General features: G+C 45.4%; 1 protein-coding gene across 2 annotated transcripts in view; it reads right to left on the bottom strand.

The window, feature by feature from the left end:
- The window catches only part of FAF1 (Fas associated factor 1), a 1413415-nt gene that overhangs the window by 632447 nt on the left and 753904 nt on the right, over positions 1–27064 (bottom strand). For both annotated transcript variants that reach the window (XM_069232690.1, XM_069232691.1), the window contains exon 12: positions 6223–6304. In XM_069232690.1, the coding sequence (XP_069088791.1) occupies positions 6223–6304 (82 nt within the window). The remainder of the gene's footprint in view (positions 1–6222; positions 6305–27064) is intronic.

Below are 27064 nucleotides of genomic sequence, written 5' to 3'. Positions count from 1 at the left end.
TGTCTCTTGTCGTCCATGTCGGGCACTCCTCACAATGGGCAAAGCTGAGAAAAAACAATCTAAACTTCAATCTGATAATCTCCATTCCAGGGCGCACAATGATCCTCCACCACTGGACTCCCACTTTCCAGCTGACAGCTATGTTTAGGGAACTCAGGGAGGGCTTGCAATCCACAGATGACAAATGGACTCTTTAACTGTATGCTTGGATAGGATTCAGGAGCGAGCTGATCACCAGGACTCCAGCTTACAGGTGTTGAGTCAAAGATCTCTGAATTAGAAGACTCTCATTGAGATTTGGATCAAGGACTAATGAAGTCTGTGCAAGAGCTCAAGCTTATCAAAGTTAAAAATGAAGACATGAAGGGATGATCGTACTTTCACAACGTAAGGCTTCTGAGGGCCCCGAATATGTCAACTGCCTCAACATGGAGAGCTTTGTGGAAACACTCCTGAGCACGCTGTTTAGTCACAGTAATTTTTCAGAGGGCTTCATTGTCGAACAGATGCACCATCCTCTCACTAACAGTTCTTTTTAAACCAAACAAGGACCCCATTGAGATTGCGTCTTGCAGGCATTATCGCTTCTGAACATGGATAATAATAACTTTGCCAAGATCCTTACTCAAAGGCTCCAGACTCTTATGGAATTCCTGGTACTACTGGATCAGTCTGGTTTTATTGCGCACTGATCCACCACCTTAATCTCTGTACATTGATGGATGTTCTCCATAGGGTCAATCCGCGCTTCCATCTGTCTCCGTTTTGCTAGATGCTAAGAAAGCATTTGATTAATTAGATTGGACATTTACACCTTAAGATGGTGGTGTTTCACAACTACATTTATTTTATGATATCTCTGCTCTCCTCCTGTAGCATTTTTGTCCGATTGAAACAGGTCATGTTCTGGAGTTAGCAACCCAGAATCCGCTGGGAGGTTTCATACATTCACTACAGTTTGGCAGCCCTGGGATGCTGGATTCCACACCTATTACTTGGCAATGATGGAATGAGTCTTCAAACTAATCTTTTTGCGGAAACGCTAACTCACAAAACTTTGCACACTGTGTTCTCAATAGTGGCTAAAACATCTGCCCATGGTTCTCCCTAATGATGGAAAATGCCCAGTGCCACAAAGAGATGTGGGTTCCATTAGTGATCAGCTGGCTGAGCTTGTCCACTGTGGCATTCAAGAACCCCAGCAGGTGGTTCACAACCATGAAAATGCCCTGACAGCAAGATAAAAGAAGAAGAGAAGGACCAAAGTAAACCCAAATAATGAGGGAGAAAGGGGACACCGCATGGGGAGAACAGACTGCAACTGGAATACTAATGTAGGTAGAAACTCAGTTGACCCTGGTTCTGACTGCTTGATAAATATGCTGTTTACTATTGGGGTGGGGTGGGGGCGATGGTTGATGTAAGGGTTTCCAAACAGTTTCTATTTGTTTTCATTATAAACCAAATAAACAAAGTCATGAGAAAGAAGATGCACTGATGCTCCAGACCAATCCCAAAGATAAATCCTCTCCTGGCACAGGACCCAGGAACACTGCTGGTTGCAGTTCCAAATCAAATCAAATCAAATCATTAACATTTATAAAGCGCGCTACTCACCTGTGCGGGTCTCAAGGCGCTAGGGGAAAGAGGGGGTTACTGCTGCTCGAAAAGCCAGGTCTTTAGGAGTCTCCGGAAAGCGGAGTGGTCCTGGGTGGTCCTGAGGCTGGTGGGGAGGGAGTTCCAGGTCCTGGCCACCAGGAAGGAGAAAGATCTCCCACCTGCCGTGGAGCGGCGGATGCGAGGGACGGAAGCGAGTGCGAGGCCAGAGGAACGGAGGCGGGTGGGGACGTAGAAGCTGAGGCGTCGGTTGAGGTATTCCGGTCCCTTGTCATGGAGGGCTTTGTGTGCGTGGGTGAGAAGTCGAAAGGTGATCCTTTTGCTGACTGGTAGGCTAATGCAGGTGTCTCAGGTGTGCGGAGATGTGGCTGTTGCGGGGTACGTCGAGGATGAGGCGGGCCGAGGCGTTTTGAATGCGTTGCAGGCGATTTTGGAGTTTGGCTGTGGTTCCAGCGTAGAGGGTGTTGCCTTAGTCCAGGCGGCTCGTGACGAGGGCGTGGGTCATGGTTTTTCTAGTGTCGGCGGGGATCCAGCGGAAGATCTTGCGGAGCATGCAGAGGGTGAGGAAGCAGGCGGAGGACACGGTGTTGACTTGCTTGGTCATGGTGAGAAGAGGGTCCAAGATGAAGCCGAGGTTGCGGGCGTGGTCTGCTGGGGCCGGTGCGGTGCCGAGGGCCACCAGGAGTCGTCCCAGGCGGACGGGGTGTTGCCGAGGATGAGGACTTCCGTTTTTTCAGGAGTTCAGCTTTAGGCGGCTGAGCCTCATCCAATCTGGACGTCCTTCATACCCTCTTGTAGGTTGGTCTTGGCGCTGGCGGGGTCCTTAGTGAGGGAGAGTATAAGTTGGGTGTCGTCGGCGTAGGAGGTGATGATGATGTCGTGCTTGCGTACGATGTTGACGAGGGGGCTCATGTAGACATTGAAGAGTGTCTGGCTGAGTGATGAGCCTTGGGGTACGCCGCAGATGATCTCGGTGGGTACTGAGCGAAACGGAGGGAGGTAAACTCTTTGGGAACGGTTTGAGAGGAAGGAGGCGATCCAGTCCAGGGCCTGGCCTTGGATCCCGGTGGAGCGGAGGCGGGTGATTAGGGTGCGGTGACAGACGGTGTCGAAGGCAGCCGAAAGGTCGAGGAGAATGAGGGCGACTGTTTCACCGTTGTCCATCAGGGTTCTGATGTCGTCTGTGACTGAGATGAGGGCGGTTTCCGTGCTGTGGTTGGTTCGGAATCTGGTTTGTGAAGGGTCGAGCAGGTTGTTGTTTTCCACATGGTTGCAGTGCGGGAACCTGCAGCAGCTTCCTCTTGATGGATGTACGGTCGAAGATCGAGTGTTTTGGCAAAGTCCATCCTCTGCTCTGATGCCTTACTTTGGGGTCAACCATTGCTGAGGGGCAGTGGAGCACCTGAAGGTGCCGGTGCTTTGTGCTGTGGGTCGACATCCAAACTACAGAGCGGTGTTGCTTGGCTCTGACAAGCAGCCACTTATAAGAGGTTATAGATGAAGGAATGTCAACACTACTTGTGGATGCTGTTCTGACACTTTGCTCAGGGCCCACCAGGTTGAGTCCAGCACCCTCAGTGGCATCTTCTTCCTCCTGGAAGACCTCCTTGTCAGGGTCCTTGGCATCAGAGTGGATGTATTTGGGGCTAGGCTGTCGGGCTGGGAGCTCAGGTGACTCACCAACATCATTCTCCTTTTCTACGGCAGTCAAGGTGTCAGCTTTCTTAAAGATGTCAGGTGTATTGGAAGTGGACTGTGCCACCCTGATGACCTCAGCGCTGATGGAGAGTCTTTTTACTTTAGAATGCCAAACAGAAATCACATTGGCCTTTATCAAGGTCTGGAAAGAAACACAAGCTGAGCAATGAATCAAGATATGTCCAGGGGTATTTAGAGTAAGACTGGGGGAATCTCCTAAAAGGTGCCATCACCTCAAGGATTTCATCATCCAACGAAGGGAGGATGGAGCACACAGTGGTCTGAAGGGCCCCGAGGGCTGGACCCTCGCCTTTGAACAAAATCAACAGTTGGAACCAACGCACCAGTAGACAGTAAGGTGTGGAAGATTGTACTCATGATGGGAGTGAAAGTTTGCAAACAACGCCACAACGGGAAACGACAAACCTGTTGAGCCGCATGCTCACTGGTCCATGTCCAAACCCGATGGCAGAGAAAAACAATCTAACAATGAGTAGGTGAACGTATGCAACAACATGTAGAGGAACAGTCAGAGGGATGTTGTGGCTCGAAATACTTTATTAAAAAAAAAAAAACTTGTAACTTTCAAGCCCAACACTAGATGTCAGGAGTATGCACGTCATGTGTATCTGCAACAACACATGCTACTAACAGGTTTCTCCTAAGCAGCCAGAAGAGGCTTTAAAAGGGTTTCATTGAAAGACAGCAAAGGCTCCAAAACTGCAGAGGGTGCCTTCAAGGTTTTAATTAAATGTTAGATTTTGCCTCATCAGGGGACAGAGTCAACTCCAGTGTTGCTGCTTTTCGTGCCACTGAGCTAAATAAAGAGAATTCCTCCAAAGGGCTAATGGGTAACCTGTTGGAAAGGTGTCCTAATGACGTACACTTTGTAAATCCAGGTCGAGGCCAATTTATCGTTTCTCAAAGGATAGAAGGTTATCAGCATTAGATACATCATGTTTAGTACACCCATCATTCTTATTAGCCAAAGCAAGAGCTTTAGAGTTGAATCCAAACAGGTCTTCCATATGGGCAAATGTCTGGGCAACGGGAAGGCACGATGGCAACTGCTCGTCTTTGTATCAGGCCTTAACTTTCTCTTATGACACTTATTTTAGCTGACTTTAAGGGATTTGAAGGCAGTGCAGAAAGGGGCTCCATGGGTGGCATCTTAATCAGCATCAACAGACTGGAGGTGATATCTTGTAAGGCACTGACGTCTTTGTGGTGCCAAAGCTACCAGAATTATAAAACAAGTAGGAATAGGCGTACTCTTGGGGAGTATATCAGAGGGCAAGAAAGTCATCCTCAAAGACTGCGATTAGCTTGCTAAAGCGTAGGCACAGGAATGGCCGATAGAGCTTTTTTTTTTTTTAACATCAGAAACGACTCCAACAACAAGTAACAGCGTAGACATTCCAAATCGGTATCAGGTAGAGAGCCTTAAGAAGGAAGAGGGTTTCTCTTTTCTACAGCACCTGCTGTTTTTTGTGGAAAGATCTCTTAGGAAAGTGTTTCCTTTCAGGAGAATTACATGAAGCAGAAGTAGTTTTGGCACATCCCTGGGGACCATGGCCAAAACCAGACTGGCCTCCTGCTCTTTAATGGCCTACGCATGCATTAAGAAAACGTGCATTAAGAAACAGGAATTGCAGGCAGAGGAGTAGTGTCTTGAGTACAAGACATCACATGCAGATGACATATGGGTCCAACAAGGGCATCTTACAGCATTTGCTACACGGCTTAAACCCTGAAATCTCAGCACAGAACATTTGCTCTTGAAAGCGGAGGAATTTGGATGATGAAAGACAGAGAAAAAGCACAGAAAACGGACTGATGAGGTATGCTAAAAAAAAAGGGAACTGACACCAGCATGTCACATCAGGCAAGGGAGAATTATGGCTGAGGCTGCACAGAGCAAATAAGTTACTAAAACTTCCAGATCTAATCTGCTGCCTGAAGAATATTCTGAAAATAAGGAATCTGCAGGAAGATTTATTCATCAGAACTATTGATTTAACATATTTAATATTAGAATGATTAGCTACGAAGCCAGCTAGAATGTCCCAAAGCAATATAGAACTAGGGTGTAGGAGTCAGAACAAAGCTCAAAAGGACTTACACCAAGTGTCTCTCACTGTCAGTTCATTGGCAAACTTTAAAATAGATTGTGTGGCATGCTATTGCCATTACAATTCAGTTCAAATGCATCAGAGAGCACACATCATGGAATGTATGTTCTAGAGAACCAAGTCCACATTAGGTCTATCAAAACCACTTGAGGTGGTCCAGATTGTGATACCAAATGTCCATACTCCAAAACAGGAATGCCCTCTCATTAAAAAGGCAGCTATCGCCTGAAGGCAGAATGTTCTACAGCATGTATTATATAACTGACTCTCTTATTTATTTGGCAACAGTAATCAAATTAATAGCCAACTAATATATTGCAAGTGTATGTACGGCACATAGTAGCAAGTCAGCGGCTACCATAAGATAGGCAAGCGTGTGGATGTACAGTCACTACATGCATTGGAGCTTAATATAAATCTATGTACTTACAGTCCAAACGGCAAGGTTTAATCATATTCTACTTAAAGTAAAGCAACTTCAGCTCTGCCCGTCCTAAGTATTTTACGGTTTTGCTTTAAAAAACAAAGAGGCCAGAAAGGGAGTTCTGCCGGAGTAAGGCTTCTTGGTTGTTGCATGGTAAACAATGATTACCTATTCAACATTTCTTTCAAGTTAATATCATTAGTAAGAGAAAGGTAGACCATATGCATGAGTACTGTGCTCGCCAGCACACTACAGAAAATAATTGCACTGACAAAGAAGTTCCAACGGAATATGAGTTAAGTAAAGTCCCTTTGACACTTTATTATCAAGGTATCCCAGAAAGATACTTACATCTCTGGCTCTCCCAAAGAAGGCTTCCTGTAAAGCAGCCTCTAACGTTCCAATGAAGAACACAGGATGGCATTCACCATATCTGTTCAAAGAAAAAAGTTCATGAGAAAACCATACTGCAAACACCGTTTCCCTTACTTAACCTAGAACTTCGAATCTCAGTCACACAAATATGCATTTCCCACTTAAATCTAGATTGATTTTCCCATGCTGAACATTTGATATAATAAAGGAAGGTTGCATGAAAACGGAATGGCGAGGTTGAACAAGGTGTAATTGTCGCGTGGGCTCTCATTATTCTAAATGAGACTACTGGATTTCTAGGTAGCAGGGTCGATAACGGTGTGGGGGACTGAGTCTGACCCACGTGTAAAGAACTCTGTCACCCTAAATCCGTTTTTTGCTCCGGCTAACTAGCAGTGCCTCATTTCTCCCATGTGGAAGGAATGATTTGGCAGCCGAGCGCATGACATCTTTGGAACTTCTCAGGGAAGTCGTGGTTACTTAGATCCAAACCAACTCTCTTATTTCCAATATGATCTCATATACAAATGACAAAGACAGTATAAGTTTTATATAATATGTTAATAAAACGACTGTATTTTAGATATTAAGGCGTGAGCCGCAATAACCAGAACGATACAACACAGTAGGATTGTGATAGTTACCAGGAGAGTAAAACATAAAAACAAAGCTATCATATTGTCAAACAGTTTCTACTCTCCCTCTGCTTGTTCTATCTAGAGCACAGCATGTTAAGCTTCTAGGTTGCCTATTAGAATCACTATGGGGATATCAGCCCTCATACCTGAGCAAAGACCTGTGATCTTGGTTCAGCATCTGCAACAAGGCAGTCAGCGTCAAGTTGTGGTTCCCTGGTCGGAATCTCCCTCTTGCGTGTATTGGGACAAGGAAGTGATTTTATAACTAACATGTCATCGTGATCACAAAATGTCCCTACGCAGGAATGCCAAGTCTAAACTCTTACCATGTCTATCGGCAATGTACCAGACTGTATCCTTGACTGAAGCACAGAGTAAATATGTTATGGAGAACTCCAGTGCTGAAGTAGGCAAAGCAGTGTGATATGAATAAAAAACAACACCGTAGAACTGGCTATTTGAAAAATAACAGTACGAAGCCTAATAAAAAGCATGTAGAGCAGAGTGCACAAAGGCTCTAAGCTGTCAGCAAATGAATAAAATATATTCAGGGCAAAATGCACAAAGGCCTAAAGCCTGAAGCTAAAGCGCAAAGAATATGAAAAACTAACCACACTACACCCTCCCCTTGTCGGTAGCAAGTGGTTCCAATATAAAAGGATGCCCTAAATATAAACAATACCTAAAACAAGTATTTCGACAAGGTGAGAAGACAACAAAGTCATAAATTTAGGTAACATGTGGTCATAAAACCAAATTCAATATAGTGTCAATTTCATAAAAATCCAATCGTCAGATAGAAGCAATAGAACGCAGGAGTTCCTCCACTTCGATATATGTCAATATCGGAAGATCCACGCCACAAAGTACCATGGAGCAGGTGTGATCCAAAGCCCCAAAACCATTCAGGGCGGCACCCCGTGCAGGGCCTATGAAAGAGACAATACCATCTTCCTCCAGGAAGGGAATCTCATAAACTGCCTCACGAAGCAAGCGCATCCGTAGTGCACAAGTCTGGGAATGAGCCCTAATCGGGAACATCAACAGATCAGTATCGACCATTGGAGGGCGCTGCAATGAGAGACAGAGAGCCAGTGCATGTTCAAACGAGCACCAAAGGCATCGAAACACGGGTTGCACACAATCCAAAACCGGTCTGAATGACAGAGACCAGTCGCACTCCAAATGTCCCAGGAGTGTTGCTCCAAAATGCTGCATCATGCGTTCACGACACAGCTGCACTGATGGGAGCAGCAGTACAGGATCTCGTCGTGACGGGACAGCCATTGCGAAAAAATAGCAATAACAGCAAGACTCCAGCCAATAAAGCCAAAGTAATCGGGAAACCCCCAAAAATGCTTCCGAAAATAGAATGTATAGCCGAAGGTATCAAACCGAATATGGAAGAGAAGGTATGAGCAAAACCAATACCAACGACTGTGAAAAAATGTGCAATACCAGCAGTGCTGGATGCATTAAATATACGTCCCACAAGTTCACCGAAGTGAGTCGGAAAGTTAGTATTCAAAAGGGACTGTATCTCCGCCGATGACCTTGCCACCTGAAGTGCGTAGGTCTCGCTAGCAGATGTAAGGGCCACATGCTTTTGAAACAATAAAGCTTTTAGCCGACTCAACTTGTCGAAATCAACCTTGGAAGTAGCAATATGAGGCCAGATGTCCGCTACCTCCCTAATTTGAGTGGGGGGAAACAACACATTCCTGCAGCACGTAACGGCCTTGTTGACAACGACGATGTAAACTATTCCGGCACGCATGCCACAGCAGCGTTCGCTGTTAAGAACAATGTAACTGCCGTTAGAAAGCACCTGGAAAGTGTTTTTAATAACCAGGACTGGAACTCCCTTCAGATAACAAGCTAAGTTAGCAATCGAAGCGTTACATCATGTTTTCAACTCAGCCAACGCCACCATCGCCCCCGAACTCCGCAAGATCATCAACCTCTCCTTCACTTCTGCCACCTTCCCGGACAGCTGGAAACACGCAGAAATCCAACCCCTCCTCAAAAAACCCAAGGCTGACCCCAACGACCTCAAAAACTTCCGTCCGATCTCTCTCCTCCCTTTTCCAGCGAAAGTCATCGAGAAGATCGTCAACACTCAGCTCACCCACTTCCTCGAAGACAATTCCATCCTGGACCCCTCACAATCCGGATTCAGACGAAACCACAGCACTGAGACCGCCCTCCTCGCCGCCACAGATGACATCAGACATCAAATGGACAACGGCGAAACCTCAGCCCTCATCCTCCTCGACCTATCAGCCGCTTTTGACACCGTCTGCCACCGCACCCTACTGACCCGCCTCCAGGAAGCCGGCATCCAAGATAAAGCCCTCCACTGGATCTCATCCTTCCTCTCCGACAGAACGCAGAGAGTCCGTCTCTCCCCTTTCCGCTCCAAAGCCACCAACCTCATCTGTGGCGTCCCCCAAGGATCCTCCCGCAGCCCCATGTTGTTCAACGTCTACATGGCCCCCCTCGCTCAACTGGCCCGCAAACATCATCTCAGCATCATCTCCTACGCCGACGATACCCAGCTCGTCCTCTCCCTGACCAAAGACCCGCTCACCGCCAAAACAAACCTCCACGAGGGACTAAAATCCATCGCCGATTGGATGAACAACAGTCGCCTGAAACTCAACTCCGACAAGACGGAAGTCCTCATCCTCGGACGCACTCCCTCGGCCTGGAACGACTCATGGTGGCCCTCCGTCCTCGGACCCCCACCCACCCCTGCCAGCCACGCAAGAAACCTCGGCTTCATCCTGGACTCCGCCCTCACCATGTCCAAACAGGTCAGCGCCGTCTCCTCCTTCTGTTTCAACACCCTTCGAATGCTCCGCAGAATCTTCAAGTGGATTCCAACAGAAACCAGAAAGACGGTGACCCAGGCCCTCGTCAGCAGCAGACTTGACTACGGCAACGCACTCTACACAGGCATCCCAACCAAAGACATCAAACGCCTCCAACGTATCCAAAATGCCTCCGCCCGACTGATCCTCAACATACCCCGCCGAAGTCACATCTCCCCTCACCTAAAGGAACTCCACTGGCTCCCGGTAGACAAGAGGATCACCTTCAAACTCCTGACCCACGCTCACAAGGCACTTCACAACACCGGACCCTCCTACCTCAACACCAGACTCAACTTCTACACTCCAACACGTCAACTCCGATCCGCCAACCTCGCCCTCGCCATCGTACCCCGAATCCAGCGCAAGACATCCGGCGGCAGATCCTTCTCCTTCCTCGCCGCCAAGACCTGGAACTCTCTCCCCACATCTCTTCGCCAGACCCAGGACCTCCTTGCATTCAGAAGGCTCCTCAAGACCTGGCTCTTCGACCGCTAAACCAGCAGCGCACCCCCCCCCCCCCTCAGCGCCTCGAAACCCTGACGGGTACATAGCGCGCTTTATAAATACTATGATTGATTGATTGATTGATTACACGCCCCGTGCAAGGACAGCTGTTTACAAACCATTGAATGGCTGACAGAAGCTTCCCATTCGCTGCCGCTAAGAAAAACCTCCTTCAAACCATTAACACATCTGTACTGAAAGGGAAGGTCCCACACCTTGTGTATGTAACTGTCTCCCAATAGTTCATATCTACCCACCGGAATGTGCTTCAAACACGAAGTAAATTGCAAAGTAGAGATAGGCAAATTAATAACCCCATGGATCAACCATTCAGCTGACGGAATCTCAGCTACCGTGAAAGGCAGTTTCTCTAATTTTTCAATATTTAACATAACATATGTCGCTTCCTTTTTAGCCATCAGTTGTTGTTGACGAGTCAAATTAAAAGAGATAAAGATCTCTCTGGCACGAACGTGCTGCCATGGAACGCGACCCGCCTTCAAGGTCTGAAGAGTCCAACCCAGCTGCATGATAGACCGCGTCTGACTCTGCCCATGATATAAAGAAGACATGTCCGATTTAATAATGTCAATGGCAGAGGAAACAATGCTGTCAATCGTGTAAACACGTTCAGAAAGGGTATGCATGCCATTATCAACAACAGACAAGGTCTGCATCAGATTTTCTTGATCAATCTGCCTCAACCGGGCTGCAGCCTCTTGTTGTGAAAGTTTCCAAATCTCATTGTAAACCTCGTATAAGAACCTTTTCTTCCGTGGTACTCTGGGACCTGACAAAAAATCTTGTAAATCAGTATTATTAGACAGTAACATGAGATGTGACTTAACTGCATCCAGCGTGGAGGACTTCAACCATTGCTGACAAAGCTTCCCCACACTGTATGTAGTTATAATATCAGCATGTTCTGGTGAAACGTAAGGAGGGTCTGCCCTACGAGTCCTGAACCCCCCTGAAGAGGTGACAAAACGTTGTTGACACATATTAGTGTCTACAGGCCATAATAACCACCCGCCTGGATGTAACGATGAAGTGTTAAGTGTACCATTCTGGACCCAATGTGTAAAGTCACTGAAAGTAGCATTCACATAGTGCTGCCAATTTGTTAATTTAGAAGGGACAGGTATACTAGGCAAAGTTAACTCCTTAATCGTTGCTAAGCCCAAACAGCTAGTCTGTTGTACTGTGTCATTGAGGAAAATCATCTGTACAGGGATAATACATGCTCTAAATAACGTGTCCCTGCCTCGCATTTGCCAATTTTTCGTACCCCAAACACTTTTCAAGTCAACAGTTTTGAACCAGTATTCATATCCCTCGACCGACAGTTTAGATACAAACAAATTGGAATACAGTAATTTAGTATCGGTCAATAACATTTGCTTATTAGAATACGGTGTAACTTTAAAATAGTAGGACCTAGCATTACGTGGATCATGCCCCGTAAAATATGCAAATTTGTCATAATACGTTTTTGAACTCCCTTGTGGAGGAGTCGAGCAATGTTCCCATTGCACATAATTAAACATGGACTTAGGGCTACTAGCTTTATGAATAAAGTGGTGTCCATAATAGTTGTAACAAAACATGTCACCATGATTATCTCTAAACTGGTAAGCATCTTCATCGTCATAGACAGTATAATATTGCAAATCCGTTAGCATAGAATCTACTGTCTTCACATCCCAATCATTAGAAACAATGCCAGGTATAACAATATCATTCATTGATAATTTGAGGACATACGGTATTTGAATCAATTCAGTGGGACCATATATATCAAACATTACTTTATCCCACACAATTCCATCCGGAACCGGTATAGCAGAAATGTTCACTGTGGACAAGTCTCTTCGAACCATATGAGACGAAAAATGTGGTTTCAACACAGTCTCCACGTGCTCAATGTCAGATCGATCAGGAAGAAAATGACCATGTATTATCAGAAAAAAAGTAACCACAAATCCCAACCATAATAATATAGTCATCACGGCCAAAAATAGCCAAAAATAGTTCCAAGGAAAAACAAAATACGTTCGTTTAAGCCATCCCAGCAGCCGTTGTGGACCGTGGACAGAAGACATCGAAGACGAGGAGCCGGACCCATCATTATCAGCGTCGTTGAAGCAGCCAGAAGCAGTTCTAGCAAAAGGTGCAACTCTGAACGAAGAAGCAGACGGAGGCTCCCGCCGTGGCACGCTATAAACCACATGTTCAGAAACATCAGTAGAACGTACAGCAATTTGATCACAAGATTCCATATTAATCGCCGTCGGTGGAACGATCGCAAGATCATCATCCACCCTCCCCAAGCTCGGAGAGGAAACAGTGTCGGTGAAAATCACCTGCAGCGGGACCTCATCCCCAGTAGTGAGAGGGATTCCGGAACTACTGGGTGTCCCTCTTGGTCTGCTGTGCAGAATCAGCCACATGTTGTAACTTGACATTATCAATGGAAACAAAGCGATTTCCTTTGGCCCCTCGCAGCGGCGGTAAAATCACAGTTCTCGTGCCGCTTACCCCTAACACAGGGACAGGTTCTCGATAAGAAGGACCAAATTCTTTTTTAACTGCGACCTTTTCACGCACCAGATCCCCAATCCTGGGTATCCAACCAGTAGGTGTTACTGGCTCATCCTTAATTCCTGAGGAGGCAGCATTGGCAGAAGAGTTATCTTCACGGAATTGTTGTAAATCCTGCAAAACAGTGACACGATCATTTATGTCAAAGGGCGTATCTGCCGCCTCCACACCAGGACCATCTAGATCAGGAACATACATTTGTGTTCCAAACAGGCACTCATATGAAGTACGACCCCCAGTGACCTTCTAGGCAAGTTATTAAGTGCTCTCTGTACTCCATATAGGTGGGCTAGCCAACCACGACCCGTACCTATAACTCTGGCCGTTAAGGACTGCTTTAAATCACGATTTAAACGCTCCACGACAGAATTTCCCTCGGGATGAAATGGAGACGAGAATTGGAGTTGGACCCCCAACGAAGCCATGGTGTCCCTGAATGCCTTAGAGGCAAAAGCAGGGCCCTGGTCCGAATGAAAAGCCGCAACTGCAAATATATCGACAAAGATGCGCAAATCTTTAATAACAGTGCGAGCGTCAGCCGAGCGTTGTGGCCATACCCATACAAATCTGGAGCACGAATCTACAGCAACCAATATATACTTGTATGCACTATCTGGTGTCAGCGGACCACAATGATCCAAGTACACACACTGTAATGGTTTGTTTGAAATCAGAAGGGGCGTCTGCTGCGGGCGTCTAGCCGACGATGTCTTAATTTGTTGACAAATGTCACAACAAAGGACATACTGTTTCGTCTCTTTATAGAGACCAGGCCACCAGTAACGAGCCTGTAAAAGTGAAATTGTGGCAGCCACCCCAGCATGTGCAGAAGCCACCCCCTCATGTGCTGCAGAAATCAATCGAGGTCTCTCAATTTTATTGGGAATTTCACTTACACCAATGCCTGGAATTGTAACAGTAGCATGTAGCGCACCATTCAAGCAGTAACTATATTTAGAAGGAAATCCTTTAGGAAAAGGTGTGCCATCAGCCGTAGCCTTTATGGCAGCTGAAATTTCTGTGTCTGGTTTTGAACTCGAACGAGTCACTGCGGCTACTGTGGAGACAGCCACTGCCGATTTCGCGGCTTCATCAGCCAAAGTATTCCCAGCAACGTGTATTCCAACGCGCTGGTGTCCAAGTGTATGCACAACATGGACATTAGGAAGCGTTTCCTTTAGATCCGCAACCTTACCCCACAACATTTTATGCTTAATGGTGTTGCCTTTAGAATCTCTGAACCCATTCATCTTCCAATAGTGTAAATATTCGTTGAAAGACTGCACACAGTAGTAGGAGTCACAGACCAGCAAGGTTAAAAGTGCCGGATCCGCGTGATCCAACGCTAACAATAGAGCTTTGAGCTCAGCCAGCTGTGCCGTGCAATCTCCCAAGGTTTTAGTATAAGTATGTCGGGGGCAGAACACTTCCCCCTCCATAGTGCCGCTCACCACCGCACATGCAGCAGAATACTGTTGTTTAGTCCCAACCACCGGTTGCGCAGAGCCATCGGTATACATGACCACTTCATATTGGTCAATAGGCAATGTACCAGCAGGAACAGGGTATTCTATTTCGTATTGAAGAAATTCTTGAGTCTGCAGTTTGGGGTCAAATACATAATCTACATCAGTGGCTGTCAAAGACGTAGCCCATTGTATCCATCGCGGGTGTAGAGCCTTCGAATTAGGAACACTCGCTTTAGTAACAGCCTCTAAGGCCGGAACCGGGGAAACGACAACAATGCGTTGACCCTGGGCCAGCGGTCTTTCTTTAATAACAGCCATCTGTACTGCAGTGAGAATTTTCTCAGTTTGTGCAAAATGTTGCTCTGCAGCAGAATACAAGTGAGATTTGTATGCAATCGGGACAGTCTCCCCTTCATTAAAGGCGACATAAGTAAACCCAACAGCCCCAGGTATTACCCTGATCACTAAATGTGTCTTATTGTCCGAGTGTGTAAGTGTTTAACTGCTAAAAGATCACTCTGTAATTCTCGCAGTATGTGTGTATGTTCAATCGTCCAAAGTTTACTCGAAAAATTCGGGCGAATCAACTCGTATAATGGTTTTATACGCGTTGCATATTCAGGAATGTAAGTTCTGCCAAAATTCAGAAACCCCAACAATGACTAGAGCTTCCGAACCGTATTAGGAGGCTGCAATAAAGCAAATTTCTCCAAAAAATGTGGCGCTAAGCTCTTGCCCTCACTCGACAACTCATATCCCAGGAAAATGACGCTGAGGAAAGCAATCTTTGATTTCTTAAAATTGAACTTATAGCCAATATCAGCAAATCCCACAACAATGCACGATACACGCCTTAGATGTTGCAGAATCTCATCATCTGTCAGATATATGTCATCAACATATGATAATGCTTCAGGGTCGAACTCATGCAGCATTTCAGTTACACGAGCCGAAAACAGTCCTGGGCTATTCTTATACCCCTGAGGCAAACGACAAAATTTTTCTGAGAGCCAAACGCACTGAAACAGGTATAGTCCCGACTCTCGGGCGCTATATTCTGGCAGAAAAATCCATTCGAGATATCCAATGTTGTTTCGTATTTTTTACGCACTATATTATTCATAAGCGCTGCGCTATGTGAATTCTGTATTGCATATGTGCGTGTATGACTATTCAAATGTCGGTAATCCACCACTATCCTATATGAATGGTCCGGTTTAGCAACCAGAAACAAGGGATTATTCATCGGCGAGACACAGGGCTCAATAACACCCTGATACTCCAATTCAGTAAGAATTTTCCTAACCGATGCCCTAGCTTCAAATTTGATAGAATATTGCGGTTGTGGCTGAGGTTCGCCCTTTATCGGTATTACATGATAAGGTGATTGTCTGTCCCACCCCACGTTATTTCTATACAAGGCGGGAGCCTGTGCTAGAGCCCATGATTTACTATAGGACTCTGCGAGTTCTCTCGGAACAAGTGGTGAGAAGGAAGGTGTAATAACCTCCTCCCCAACTGGACAGTCGCGAACAAAGTCAGGTGGCCAATCTTGTTTGGCCAACAGAACATCATATGATTTTACCACATGGTCCCAAAAAATGTCGTTTATAACACGGTCAATGTCCCCTTCCAATCGCAGAGTTACTTCATATACTCTATCAGGATCAGAGACTCGCATATCCGCCGTCTCGACTTGTATGAAGTCATCAGTTGCTTTCACCTCCAGATGCTCTAGAAGACTCCGGCGAACTATTGTGACCTCTGCCGCGCTGTCTAACAGTGCTAACGCCCATGTCTTGTTCGTCAAGAGAACTCTCTTCTTGAGCGGCATGTCTAACTGAGACAGCTGCCACTTTCTTCTTTTTGAATTGCTGTTTCTGTTGCAGTGGTTTCTCTTCTTGTTTAATAGAAACCTCCGCTGAGCGTTGTGAATCCTGTCTCGGTTTCACATACTCCGTCCTCCGCTCTGACCGCCCACCTCTCTCACTTCTCTTTTCCGAGGAGTCCTGAAAGGAACGAGATTGGTGTGTATCAGTATATTGATATCTATCAGGCGTCTTCAAAGTATCCCTATTCCTGAGATTATACTTATTCTGTGGGGTCTCCGGTTGCGGAGACTGCCCATCATCCTTCTTAGGTGTTTGCTGTTTCTTTTCCCAGCGCTTTTTCGAACCCTCAGGTTGTTGCTGTTTAGCATGATCTTTATTATTTTTACCCTGTAACTGGGGTTTTTGTGGTCTAGCCCCTAGGCTATCACGACCAATACTAGAATATGTTTCCGCTATTATTCTCGGAAGCTCCCGCTCCTGTTGAAGCAGCGGAACATCCCGAAGACGCATACGCACTGCTAGTGCTACTGCCTCTCCTTTGAGATTACTCAAAATAATAGAAGAAACTGTGGCAAAATTGCCCAGCAACTGCATGCCCAAATCCAAGGCAGGGGCAGCCCCATATTCTTCCTGTATCTGCTTAAGTACGTCCGGTAAATTAGCTAATGTCGGTGTACCGTGTGCTGTAGTGTAGAGCGCGGCAAACACCGTGCCCCAGGTATTACAAAGGTCCACCGGAGGAACCATCCCGTACGGCAAACACATCGTCAAAATTCTATGTTTATCCTGAGGTCCCGTATGGGGAAATACTGCTTCCAGCGTATTAATTTTTTGCGCCAGCCAAAACGGAGTCTCCTCTTGTTTAGCCGGTGCTTTACCCATAACTGAGTGTACAGTGGCCAGACCCGGAACCACCGCCTGTGGGTGCGCTGGAGCAGCACGCACTGCATTCGTATTTAATGTCTGCATCACAAACTGAACTAATCGTCTATATGTAGCCGTTAATTCTGTATATAAACGACCAACTTCAACCACTGCCAATTGAGCAACCGCAGGATGTGGTGTATATGTAGCCAATAAAGGCCAGGTAGGACCATCATTACTCAGTGGACCTAACCTTACTTGTGCTATTGTGTGTGGGAGGGCGCCATCAAGCCAATTATGGTGTTCTTGATAAGATAGAGGTATTTCTAAATAAGCGTAAGCCCTGTATTGTCCAGGGGCATTCGCAACTGTGTATTCGTGAAAAGTATTTGTTCCCCCATCCACTGCTGGAAAAGCGACCCAAGAATAAAAAAGTTCCGTTCTATAGGCTGCATGGGCGTCCACCACAAAAGTGACTGGACCCCCCTGGACTGTCAGTCCATGTGTCAATAGATGTCCCGTGAGCGGATGTCGCATATTAATTGCTATGTTCACTACATTAGGATTCGCCATTTTATAAAAAACGGCTGCAGGTCAGAGAAGGCACACCAATATCGGGGTTTTTTCCTTTCAAAGTTCAAGCTTGAACAACCGACCACTAAGCAATAGGAAGCACCTATGCCGTGGCGGCGGAAACCCTCAGCCCCACGGACGTCTCCGTATACGGAACCGAAGAGTCAAAATATACATGAGACCAAGAGAGTCAGTCGGACCTAATCATTAGAGCCAGACCAAACGTTGGCGGCGCCATGTCGCGTGGGCTCTCATTATTCTAAATGAGACTACTGGATTTCTAGGTAGCAGGATCGATAACGGTGTGGGGGACTGAGTCTGACCCACGTGTAAAGAACTCTGTCACCCTAAATCCGGTTTTTGCTCCGGCTAACTAGCAGTGCCTCATTTCTCCCATGTGGAAGGAATGATTTGGCAGCCGAGCGCATGACATCTTTGGAACTTCTCAGGGAAGTCGTGGTTACTTAGATCCAAACCAACTCTCTTATTTCCAATATGATCTCATATACAAATGACAAAGACAGTATAAGTTTTATATAATATGTTAATAAAACGACTGTATTTTAGATATCAAGGCGTGAGCCGCAATAACCAGAACGATACAACACAGTAGGATTGTGATAGTTACCAGGAGAGTAAAACATAAAAACAAAGCTATCATATTGTCAAACAGTTTCTACTCTCCCTCTGCTTGTTCTATCTAGAGCACAGCATGTTAAGCTTCTAGGTTGCCTATTAGAATCACTATGGGGATATCAGCCCTCATACCTGAGCAAAGACCTGTGATCTTGGTTCAGCATCTGCAACAAGGCAGTCAGCGTCAAGTTGTGGTTCCCTGGTCGGAATCTCCCTCTTGCGTGTATTGGGACAAGGAAGTGATTTTATAACTAACATGTCATCGTGATCACAAAATGTCCCTACGCAGGAATGCCAAGTCTAAACTCTTACCACGTCTATCGGCAATGTACCAGACTGTATCCTTGACTGAAGCACAGAGTAAATATGTTATGGAGAACTCCAGTGCTGAAGTAGGCAAAACAGTGTGATATGAATAAAAAACAACACCGTAGAACTGGCTATTTGAAAAATAACAGTACGAAGCCTAATAAAAAGCATGTAGAGCAGAGTGCACAAAGGCTCTAAGCTGTCAGCAAATGAATAAAATATATTCAGGGCAAAATGCACAAAGGCCTAAAGCCTGAAGCTAAAGCGCAAAGAATACGTAAAACTAACCACACTACATAATGATCTCAGGTTCTTACCCACAAGGAGGATGTCAAGGCTAACACTATATTCCCAGATAAACAACACAGTAAAAAAAAAAAAAGTCCAATTGAAAAAGTAGCAGACATTATCAAATCTTTAGGCAAAAGGAAATGTAATCTTGGCATTTGTACAAGGCATATTTGGCGACTAGAGCGGCCCCACAGAGTGGTAGATGCATAATACAATATATTCCTACCACCCAGTGGAGCACCATCAATTAATACTGATGGGCTGGGCTTTCCAACCCACTGCTATATTCTGGGTAAAACAAGGAGTGCACTCTCTCTATACAGCGTTCTAATGATGCAGTGCTAATGTTTGCATCCCTTGATGTGTACGGGTTGGGTTGCACACTACAGATAACATTCAGATTCTTTCACTCTTAGACATAGCATTTGTATTCTCCCTGCATACTAATCAGTAAGTCCTTCACACTTCGTGTCTCTATCCTTCATATTGCATCAATGAAACATAAATTTTTGTGCCTGTCCTTGTCTTAAAGGTTTCCTTTGCTGTACTGAACTCCTGTGAATAACGACTGAATTTTGAAAATGTGATCATCACCGTACTAAGTGATATGCCTTTTTTAATTTCTTTATAAAAAATTGTTAATAAAAAAAACAAGTCGGCTAGAGCAAGGTGAAAGTTATCATGCAGCTTTCTGCCAAATTTGGTGTAATTCTGTCCAGCGGTTCAGGCCGTAGACATGTCCGAAGTTCCTAAGGGAATTAACATGGGAAACACCACTTTCTTCACACCTCCACCCATCCCTCCTTCTCAGTCCCAGCTTGACAGATCACCCAGAAACTTTCCATGCGCAACAAGAATCACCTCAACGCTTTTTGGGAAAATTTCATGGAGATTCGCCAAACGGTGTCGAAGATACAGGCAAGTCAAAAAACGCTTTTTCTGTGGAAACATGGTCCTAACTATAACTAACTAGTGGTGATCGCGACTAGGATATAGGGTACAGGGATGTTATAATTAAGTTCCGATTTTACACGCACAAACCCATAGAAATTCTGCTGTTAAAGTTAGTTATTTTTAGTAACTATAACTGTGCCCTAACATAATTATAACTTGCGCCATCGCAATACACAGTTTTCTCATCAATAATTTTACTGCAAATGTTACAGGAAAATTATCAATTTTGCCACAGAGGATGTCATGAGTGATGTAATATCTGGGGTAATTAGCAGTGCATTGCGACGCCGAAGTTATAGTTAGCTTAGGGCAAAAGTTACAGTTATTTCAAGTAACCATAACAGCTGAATTTATATATGGTTTTGTGAGTATAAACTGCTGAACTTAACTTTAATTCTTTTTCCTAACTATAACGTCCCTGTAAACTTTTGATTTTTCAGTGAATTACTAGGGTTTTTGTTTTAACGTGAAGTAAAATGCCATCCCAATGCAGCGTGGGAGGGGGCCTGGCCTGGCATTATGCTTCCCCAACCCAAGTTTGCTGCTCCTGCTATCCTCCTCCTTACCATCCATTGTATAAGTCTATGCCCTTGCTCCCTCATCACAGCCCTGTGTGGCTGTTGACCTGCCACTGTCCTTCCCACCTGCACTGCATAGTTAGCTTGCTGCCCAATCCACCTCCTCCCTACCCTCTGTTGTCCGAGTCTATGTACGAGCCCCCTCCCTCCGCCATGCATGGTCTGATGTGCTGCCACTGCCCTCTATTTAGCTTGATATCCCTGCCCATGCCTTCTGCCCTCCGTTGCACAATTCTATGCCCCATCATTGCCCTCTTGCTTAGCCTCTGTGCTTGGCTTGCTGCCCCCATTCTCCTTCTCTCTGCCCTAAGATATGTGTGTGCTTGCCCCTGCTGCCTTCTTTGCTCCATCCTTTTTGCCCACCATGTTCCATGGACCGGCCATTGCCCCTCCCATCTACTCAGTGTTCTGTTGAGCTGCCACTGCCACCTGCCTAGCATGGTCAGATGTCTGCTGCCTGTCCTTGCCACCTCCGCACTGCCTGTCCATGCCCCTACTGCCTACCTCCTGTCCTCCCCTCCATGATCCATGTTGCTGCTGCTCCCTCCTGAGCTCCATGTTCTGTTGTGCTGCAACTGCTCCTCCTGCCTACCCCACGTGGTCTGTTGTGAAGGCCCATCCCCTGCCCTCTTCTCTGCTTCCAGCTCCTACCCATCCGTTCTTACCTCCATGGTCCTTTGTGCATGCCCCTGTCCCTTTCCCCTCCCTCTTGCCCACCGTGGCCACTGTGCTGCCACCAACACTCCCGCTTCCCATGCATGGCCATCTGTGCTACCACAGCCCCTCTCACCTGCCCTGTGTGGTCAGCTTTCTGCCCTGACCACCTCCCACCTTCACTCCGTTGTCTGTGTGTATACCATTATAGTCTCACTGTTGTCCTCTCCATGGTGTGTTGTGTTTCCAATGTCTATCCCTCCTGCACTTCAGGGTCAGTTTGCAGCTCCAGCCCTGTCCCCTAACCTCATGCCCCTGTTTTTCATGTGCAAGCCCCTTATCCCCTCCTTTCTACTTTGTCTGGGCTGTTGTTGTGCATCTGCCTCATGCTCCCTCTCTCCTGCTCTTCATGGTCCGTTATGGTGCAACCGTCTCTCCTGTACGTCTGATATGGTCAGCTTAGTCCCTTTGTCTTTATCACCCCTGTTCTCTGTTGTCCATGTGCATAGCCCTGTCCCCTCCCCTCAGTTGTCCTGCACTGCAGTCCAACTTGCCCTGTGTGGTGTATTGTGCCGCTGCAACCACCAACACCTGCGCTGTAAGGTCAGTTTGGTGCCCTTGCCCACCTCCATCCTGCCATTTGTTATCTGAGTCCATGTCCTTATCCCATTCCTTCTGCCCTCAGGGGTCCAATGTACCATACTTGCCAACATTTTGAACTTGGTAAGAGTGAGATTTTAAAAAAATAAAAAAAAACTGGGGAATTGATTTTCACCATTGAAAAAGGGGAGATTTTAGTCAGGAGACAGATAAAAAAGTCCTTTTGGGCTTAAAAACATTGGGAGTCTCCTGCCTGAATCAGTTTTTTTGGCAAGTATGGTTGTACTGCCACTGCCTATTCCTACTGTCCTCAATGGTCTGTTATATTGCCACAGTCTCTCTTGCCTGTCCTGCAAGGTTGGTTTGCTGCCCTTGGCCCCCTTCCCATGTCCTCCATTGTCCACTGGGCTGCCCCTCCTGCCTGTTCAGCATGGTTAACGTGTTGCCTCTGCATTATCCTCCCTGCCCTCAATTATCAGAGTATGTGCCCCTGATGTTTGCCTTCCCACAGTACTGTAATGAAAAACTAGATTGGTAAAAAAAATTTTTTTATTTTTTTTTTACAAAAGTGGGACATGCCTGATATCATCTTGATGTAATCAAAACTATAATACCTAAAGAATTTACAATAGAAATCTTAAAAATGAGAGGGTCTTATTCCCATAGAAATTATGGTTAGTGCTCTAAAACACTAAAAAGAGGACATATTTTCTAAGTTCTCAAATAGTGACAAAGTGTTCTGCTTTCCTACTTATCTCGTATCAGAGCTTACAGAACATATCTGGAATGCACTTCTGAGTTCAAAGAAGACCTTTATTGTTGTTAATTCTTCCCCACCCACAAGTTCTTGAGAGACGAATTATTAGATTTCAAGCACACGTTCAAAAGAATAATCGCAGCAATGAAAACAAAATATATCACAGTACTTCTCAGTTGCAATGTACACAGCAGGTTATATATATAATGCAAAGAAAAACAAATACTTCACCGTGTAAGGCCTATCTACAGCTTCATCTTTCTGGGGTCTGCAAGTTGATGACTCCGGTCAACTGCGAGAAAGAGATTATCTACCCACACGGGAGACTGGCAACTGGCACCAAGTTCCAGCCCGAAGTCAAGCAGATTCGAATCTGAATCTCTGAAGCCCCGAGTCATCCTTACAAAAGCGTGCCCCCTCCTCTCAGACTCGGGAAAATTATGCAAGCCTTTGGAGACTGGCCGGATCTCCTATACTTCTCTTCCCAAGCCTGAGCAGAAAGGAAAACACCAAATGTACTCTCTCTTATCATGTCTAGTCTGCTGTGCGAAGAAAACAGCTTGGTTCATCTTGTGGAAAAACACAGCTTGGAAAAATACAGCTTGGATTCTCAACTGCAATGTCTAACTCCACGTTAAAGGCAATAGGCAGCTAACCTAAATATCAAATATAGGGGGTTATTCTAACTTTGGAGGAGTGTTAATCCGTCCCAAAAGTGACGGTAAAGTGACGGATATACCACCAGCCGTATTACGAGTTCCATAGGATATAATGGACTCGTAATACGCCTGGTGGTAAATCCGTCACTTTTCCGTCACTTTTGGGACGGATTAACACCTCCTCCAAAGTTAGAATAACCCCCATAATGTCTAGTGTCATGTCAAAGCCAATAGGCAGCTGAGCTGAATACAAAATGCAATGTCTAATAGCATGTCAAAGCCAATAGGCAGCTAAACTAAATACAGCATGTCAAAGCCAATAGGCAGAATACAGAATGTAATGGCTAATGCAATGTCAAAGCCAATAGGCGGCTAAACTGGATACAGAAGGTAATGGCTAATGCCATGTCAAAGCCAATAGGCGGCTAGGCTGAACAAAACATACAATGTGCTACTGATGAACATTGAGCAACTAATATGCGCAGTGGTGAAACACAAAGTCATTGGTCAAACATAATTAATAGCATCACACAAAGCACTTTTAAATTATTTGCTATCTTGATTTGTTTTATCCAGTTAATTTCTTTATTATACGTTACACTTAGGGGAGAGAATGTGGCATTACTGCCCTGGCTGCAGACTTTGAAACTGGGGAACTAGGTTCCAGAGTCAGCTTGGCATCCTGTGATTCTAGGCAAATCCCTTAATCTCACCATACCTAAAGCCCAAAAAGAATGCTTCCTTATGTAAAGTAACTGATGCTCATGTAAAGCACTCCAATACCTTCAGGTCAAGTCTGTGCTAAAGAAAACTGCAAAAAAAAAAAAAAAAAAAAAAAAAGTGTTTTGCACACTTCCTTCACTGAGCTATACTTGGGATGCATTTGGGTGATATTTGTACTACATTTGGGATTGTATTTGTTTTGGTGGCCATCTTGGGAGACTTACTTGTTATGAAGCTCCCTAATCTCCTCATTTTCTCCAGTGTCCTCAGTAAAAAATGCTTTCAGTTTTCCACTTTGATTTCATCAAAAAGGCGGTTGGACATGTCACATTTGGCATACATTCAGAATGTTAGCACTCTAGTTGCTCACTGTAGTAAACTGCTCATCACCAGGGAGTTAACTAGCAGTCTGCTGCTGGTGTTGAAAGTGCATGTCTCAGTTTATATGTCAGAATGTTTTGACGAAATAGAAGAGGCTGATATTTGGGAATTCACTTAAAATGTGTCCTATTTTTAATTTCGATAGCACTAACAATTTCTATGACAAAATGAACTCTCTCATTTTGTTCCTTAAAAATTAAATGTTTGAAGTTTTACCAGCTTGATTCAATCAATATGGCTTCAGGTGTGTCACACTTTTGTCATAAGTAAGTCTGTTAGCGCTCTAGTTATTCTTTAGAACACTCTGAGAGGCTGCAGTAGAACACAAGGGAATGAACTGACAGGCTGTTTCTGTTGGAAATACATGTTTTACTGAGAACGTCAGACTTCATTCTCATATGGTTAAGAAAGATAATGTGAATTTACAGAAAATATGCTCTCGCTTCAGCTACTGGAGCACCTTCCACAACCTCTATGAGAAAATCATGAGAAAACAATTTCCTCTCAAACATGATTCATGAAATCCTAGCAGAAGGCTTTTTCGCAGGGTAAAATCATCTTAGCAACAAATTAATTATATTGTAACAATGTATCTGTTATCACCCTTTGTAAGATCTACTTTTTCTGTCCCTCAAAACCTGCCATTCACTACAATGCATTTCAATAGGGTGCTATCATGTATTTTGTCCTAAAGATGGCTGCCATCAACTTTCTGCCAATCAGACAGCCAATCAGGTCTCACCATGAGATCTGTGCTTAGGCTCCGCCCACATAAACAAATGTATTTTTCCTTTAATAGCTCAAAAACTACGGAACGGATTTACACCAAGTAACAAAAAGTGTGCTTTCTGGGCCAAGAGCTACCCTCCTGCCAAATTTGGTATAATTCTGTTCAGCGGTTGAGGATGCAGTCGTGTCTAAAATCTCTATGGAAATTAACATAGGAGAAACACTTTTTTGTAATCCCCCTTGTACTCAGACCCAACTTGACGTATCACCCAAAACTTTCCACCCACAACAAGACCCTAGAGGACACTCCTTTTGGAACATTTCATTAAGATTCGTCAAACGTCGCCAAAGATATAGCCAAGTCAAACAACACTTTTCCTAAGGAAACTAGGTCGTAACTATAACTACCTGTTTGACTTGCCTATATCTTTGGCACTGTTTGACAAATCTTCATGAAATTTTCCCCAAAAAGTGCCCGTGATTCTTGCTGCGCATGGAAAGTTTCAGGGTGATCTGTCAAACAGGGGCGAGAGTAAAAAAAAAAAGGGGGGGGGGTCCAAAAAAGTTGCATTTTCCTGGTTAATTCCCACAAGACCTTTGATCAAGGCTACAGCCCGAACCACTAGCTGGAATTACACCAAATTTGACAGAAAGGTAACTTTCAGTACGCAGACTGTGCTTTCTTTCATGCTTTGGTGTAAATCCGTTCAGTAGTTTTTGAAATATTAAAGAGAAAACAAATTTATATATCTGAGGTCGCGATGACTTCGAGAAGATTAAGAGCTCCTGCACCACAAATACACAGCTCTTACTGACTGCCAACACTTCAAACCAGGAAGTGTTGGCAGCAATCTTGTGACTGGGCTTGAGCAAAGTCCCACAAAAACATTGTAAAAGAAAAAGAAAAAATACAAGGGGCCAGGGTAGAGTCACCCAGCCCCCTTAACTCTTGTGTCAGCGCAAAAAGGCATAAAAAAAGTGTGGGCTTCCGTGCTTGTTTTTTGTTTTGTTTAATAAGCCCTCTTGTAGGCCAGGTCCTGGGGGCATTGTTTTTTTTTTTTTTTTTTTAAATGGGGGTGGGGGGGCCACCACCTCCTCAGGTTATTGTTAAAGTAAATGCAGGGGACCCCCCCTACAACCCCAGGAACTACCTCCCTGGGACTACAATGTAATTCTATGCGGGGGCCCCACCGCAGCCCTGGGACCACCACCTCCCCAGGGCATTGCTAAGGTTCCATGCAGGTGGGGAGGACTGTGAGGCCCTCCCGTGGACCGCCACCTTCCCAGAGCATTCTGCAAATTGTGTGCAGGGGCCAGGACCCCCTACCAGCCCTGTGGACCACCACCTCCCTGGGGCAAAATGTACAAAATTAGAAAGCAGCCCCAGGGACCACCACCTCCCAGGGGGTATTCTGTGTTGGAGGGGAGCAGTACAGCCACCCTCGAGGATCTTATGATGGCTTTGGGGACCACCAGTACCACCCTCCCCTACCTCCCCTACCTCCCCCCCCCCCCACCAAGGGCTGGCTCCTGCTATGTTCAAGGGTGTCTGTTTAGGATGAATGCTGCAACTGTAGGCAGTATTCAAGTGTAACCTAGGCCCACCTTCTAAAGATGCAAAAAGTAGGACACAACCTCCTGCACAAGGACTTAAAGAGCCATTTAGAAACACAGTAGTGCACAAACATTTTCCATCTAGCAGCGTAGCACACATGAGTAGTGTGTTTCCTGCCCTCTCATAGAATAACCATGCATTCCTGCAAGAAGTTAAGGTACCCAAGCATTTAAAACGAGGGCTGTCTTGCCCAGATTGATGGAACTAGGATTAGCATCATGAACACTTACCTCATCTTCCTCAGGTCATACGAGAGGTGGAAGGCGTAGGCACCTATCCCTGACCAATTCATGCATAGTGCATTGCCCAGGGACTGTGGGTGGAGGTACCTGGCAGTGAAGATTGTGTATTTTGCATTTTGAGGAGCAGTGAACAGGGCTATTGTTAGAGTAACACAGAATTGGAGGTATTAGTGGCAGACTTGTGGGTGGGGCTCCCACTTGTGGACTTGATGCATCCTGCTCAGCAGATCTGCAGATCCACATTATCGTTCAGAACCATGGTAGATGTTCCGCCAACAGGAGAATGATGTGGCAAGTTACCCAATGCCAAATCACCAATGCCAGTTGAGAGAG

Source organism: Pleurodeles waltl, chromosome 4_2, assembly GCF_031143425.1.
Source record: "Pleurodeles waltl isolate 20211129_DDA chromosome 4_2, aPleWal1.hap1.20221129, whole genome shotgun sequence".
Lineage (NCBI taxonomy): Eukaryota > Metazoa > Chordata > Amphibia > Caudata > Salamandridae > Pleurodeles > Pleurodeles waltl.
This window is presented reverse-complemented; position numbering and strand designations above follow the sequence as displayed.